Source organism: Plectropomus leopardus, unplaced genomic scaffold (assembly GCF_008729295.1).
Source record: "Plectropomus leopardus isolate mb unplaced genomic scaffold, YSFRI_Pleo_2.0 unplaced_scaffold15791, whole genome shotgun sequence".
Taxonomy (NCBI): Eukaryota; Metazoa; Chordata; class Actinopteri; order Perciformes; family Serranidae; genus Plectropomus; species Plectropomus leopardus.
Window position 1 is genome coordinate 1 of NW_024616935.1, and position 4,081 is coordinate 4,081.

General features: G+C 37.7%; 1 protein-coding gene across 1 annotated transcript; it reads left to right on the forward strand.

Annotated features, from left to right (window-relative positions):
* Positions 1–147: 147 nt before the first annotated feature.
* LOC121964498 (histone-lysine N-methyltransferase EHMT1-like) lies at positions 148–3,717 on the forward strand (the record flags this gene model as incomplete). The annotated part of the gene is made up of 3 exons (XM_042514703.1): positions 148–285; positions 1,519–1,694; positions 2,369–3,717. Coding segments are annotated over 3 exons (504 nt in total), but the record flags the coding sequence as incomplete, so codon positions are not given.
* Between the last annotated feature and the right edge of the window lie 364 nt (positions 3,718–4,081).

The following is a 4,081-nucleotide window of genomic DNA, read 5'->3' on the forward strand; positions in this document are numbered from 1 at the left end:
AAGTTGTGGGTTCAATAATGTTTTAAAGATTTAAAAACACATCACAGGTTTCCAGCAGGGATGTGAAAAATCTTTGAAGCTCAGTATCTCGAAACTGCAGTCTTCTCAGATAAAACCTTATAATTCCACGTTCACGAAATCTTGACACGTGGTAAACAGCATCAGCGATGTCTGCAGCTACTGACGGGCCACCTGCTTCTGAACAGGTACGTGGGCGAGATCATCTCGGAAGCAGAAGCGGAGATGAGGCAGAATGACACTTACCTGTTCAGCCTTGATGATAAGGTAAAGAACACATCGCTGCACTGAAAACGTGTTTTAAATGGATGCAGGTGTGAGCATAAGAAAACGATAAAAACCCTTAATTTCCTAGTTAATACTTTGAAGGGACAGTTTGGATCTTTTGAAGTCTTGTATGAGGTACTTATACATCGTTCCTGTACGACATACAGTAGATACTACTGTGTATTTTAGCCACCTAAAAAGTCAGTCAGGTTAAGTGCATGCTATATTTAGAATTTTCTCGTTTAGAAACATTTTTTTTTAAATTAAATATATATATCTTTTCTGTAACACCATTTTAAATTTAAATGATAGAAATTATAAATATAGTTTTCTGGACTTTTTTTTTTTTTTGATAATAATCTCTAATAATCTCCCTGCCTGTTTTCATGCTGCTGGTCTATCATTGCCTCGATCAGTTTGTTTGTGTTATTGTATTTTTGTATTTTAACCCTTATAAACCAGAGCAAATTGGTTTTCATTCTTTCTCAAAAATGTGTGCAGAAGGCAATGAGCAACCTAAGAAGAAATGACCCAGAAATAATAAAATAATACTAAAAATAATAAACTGGAAAGCAAAAAAAAAAACTTAAGAAATTGAAATGAGTGTAAAATGATACCAAATGTATGATTATGATAATTCGAAGTAGTTCGCTGGAATTTTTTTTCCCTAGCTTTACAAAAAAAACCTGTTTTCTAAATCCACTAATTTCATGCAATCTGTGCAACATTTCTTAACAAGTGGCTAATTGCCTTTTTTTAACAGTATGTGTGGTTTCGAAAGAAATCAAAACAATTCGCTCAGGGTTCAAAGATTTGAAACTTGTGAAGGCGGCTGAATGCAGCACAAGAAAAGCGATGCTGATTAGTTTGAATTTGCGAAAGACACACAGTAACACAAACAAACTCAGTTTTCGAAGCAGCCGTAGACGAGCAGCTTCTGTGTTCAGAGAGCTAAAATATCTGTTTTTGTCAATAGATTGTGGTGGCATAGTAGCAAGAGCATAGTTGTTACTGAAGCCATTATTATTATTTTTATTTATATATATTTTTTGACGGCTACACTGATGATAAGTTCCCCTTTCAAGCCCATTTTAAAACATCCAAACTATCCCTTTATCCCTTTGGCCTCTTTATATTAACTTTTTATTTTGAGATTTCTTCCTTACAGAATCCTCTTTTCAGGTTGCAGCTCATTTTTTTTAGTTTGAGTCTTTCATCTATTTTCCTTTGCAGCCACAAGATCTATATTGCATCGATGCTCGTTTCTATGGAAACATCAGCCGCTTCCTCAATCACATGTGCGAGCCCAACTTGTTTGCCTGTCGAGTGTTCACGACGCACCAGGACCTTCGTTTCCCACACGTTGCCTTCTTTGCCAGTGAAAACATCAAGGCTGGAGAGGAGCTCGGGTAACTTTTCTTTTTTTTTTTTTAAACCAATTTAAGACATCATGTCTTTGAGACACAGATACAGGATTTTTGAGTTGGCATCAAAATAATGTTTGATTCCAGCAATGATGGAAAGCAGATATACTGCAGTGGCCAAGGCTTCATTAAGTTTGAGGATCGGCTCAATTAAAGACCTAATTAATGCTAATAAGAAAACAAGCTGCTTAGATTTCATGGTCTTCACAGGGTTGCCACTGTTTCAAGGACTTTTCAAGCAATGTATAAATGTATAATATGTGTGTATGTATAATAAAATGTATAATAATTCTGTAACATAATTAGCAGTATGCAATCATGATCATTAGAAATATAGCTTTTCCTTGGCATTTACTTAGTTTTCATCTTTAAAAAATAATTTTATAAATCTGGAAATTTCGTGGAACATTTCTTACCAAGTTGGTTATTTCCTTTTTTTAAAATGCACCAATTTGCTCACAAGTTTAAATACTTACATAAGAAAATACTTTTATAAGAAACTAGCACAGAAAAGTGCTTCATGTTTGCAAGGGTTAAGATGTAATTATATGTCATGTTATGTGTTACATGATTAGAAAAAGCTGTTTTACAGCATAAAAAAACCTTCAACATAACGTGGAGAAAAAAACCAGACTTTTGCTGTCTCATCCTCCCCTCAGATTTAACTACGGCGACCACTTCTGGGAAGTCAAAAGCAAGCTGTTCAGCTGCGAGTGCGGCTCCTCCAAGTGCAAGTACTCGTCGGCGGCCATGGCGTCGCTGCAGGCCGACAGCACGCCGGAGAACCAGCAGCAGCCCAGCGCGTCACCTGACACCAGCTCTTCCAACAGTCCCTCCAGTCCTTCCTAAAAACCCTCGTCACACTAAACTCGGCTACACGTACACTCGGCTGACGGACACACGCCTGCCTCCACTTTTACTGTATCTCCTCCCTGACGAAAACCACGGACCATCGACCTTTGTGAGTCACACAGATGCACAATCAGATCCTGGAAGAACTTGCGGCTCCTTTATTCCACCTTGTGTAACATGAACAGCTGGAGGGCGGCGACATCACGCACAGCAAATCTCACAGGGACAATAAAAACTGTCTTTACATTTCATACATGACTTTACCAGAAAGGAGAACTGTGCATTTAGTCTTTTTTTTTTTTTTTAAATGATCGTTTGAAATTGTTAAATGGCTTTTCTTACAGAGTCATGATCGAGGAACTTTGGGGTCGTGGGACGAGGGTGTCACCTCAGCGTACAGCTGGGTTTAACTTGTTTGACCTTTGCGGTCATTTATCATGAACCATTCCAGCAAAATTAGCTGATAAATATTGTCGCCACCTTTTTGTGTCACTTCATTTTTGTCACAGTGTTTGAACAGACATTCGCCACCGTCATGAATTGCTGATTTAACTGTAATAAGCGGAAGAGCAATGATGGTGCAGAAAGTGGACTGTTTTTTTTTTTTAATTTGCCACCTGAGCGAGTATAGATTAAGAGAAAGACTGTACCATTCCTCAAAAAATGAGGCGTTTCTAGTATAAACAATTTGGCTGACTTTTTTAACGTCACGTTTGAGGGGATCTTATCGTGTCAGACATTTTGCCACAGTTGTGGAAGATTTAAATTGAAATAGAGTTTTAAAAAAAATAATGGTGCTGACAAAAGTTTTCACTTTTGTTTTTCATTTTTTTTATTACCCCGGTGAACATAATTTGTAAAATAAGAGAACGTTTTAAGTTTTTTATGTTTAATTTTAACTCCAGTTTTCTAATCGTAGTTACTGTAGCTGTTTTTAATTTTGTTTCACGATTTTGCCGACAGAAGCCAACCCGTCTTTTTAAATGTTGTTAGTAAAGCAGTGACTGTTGTGCAAAGTCTTGAAAGGTATAAATGAAAAAAAAGGTTATAAAAATGCACTTCCATTACGTTCTGTTACATATTTCTGGACCGTGAACCATCCATCTAATTGGTTGTATCTTTTTCAATAAATTTACTACTAATGCATTTATTCTGACACGCTCGACTTGTTACGGTTTCTCTTGGAAGGAAAGCCTGTTTGCTAAAATGTTACCTCAAGATGTTGCAGAGTTTTAACACCACGTTGCCTTTTTTCTCCAGCTCTGTCATTTTTCAGATTTTCTTCAGGTCCAGGGAGAGTTTGCTTTTTAGCTCCTTATCTTGTCAACCACAAACACATTACTGAAAGATCTTCAAACTGGAGCCCGCAGTCAGTTTGACCCAGCGCGCACCGAGCAGCAGCTCTGTTTTGACAGACGGGCCCAGGGCCCGGCGCCGAAATATTGGAGCAGCTGTGGCATCGGAGCTGCTGACACTTCCCACTCTGTGTTTGCTTTAATGAGTTTTGATTATCAAAGCCT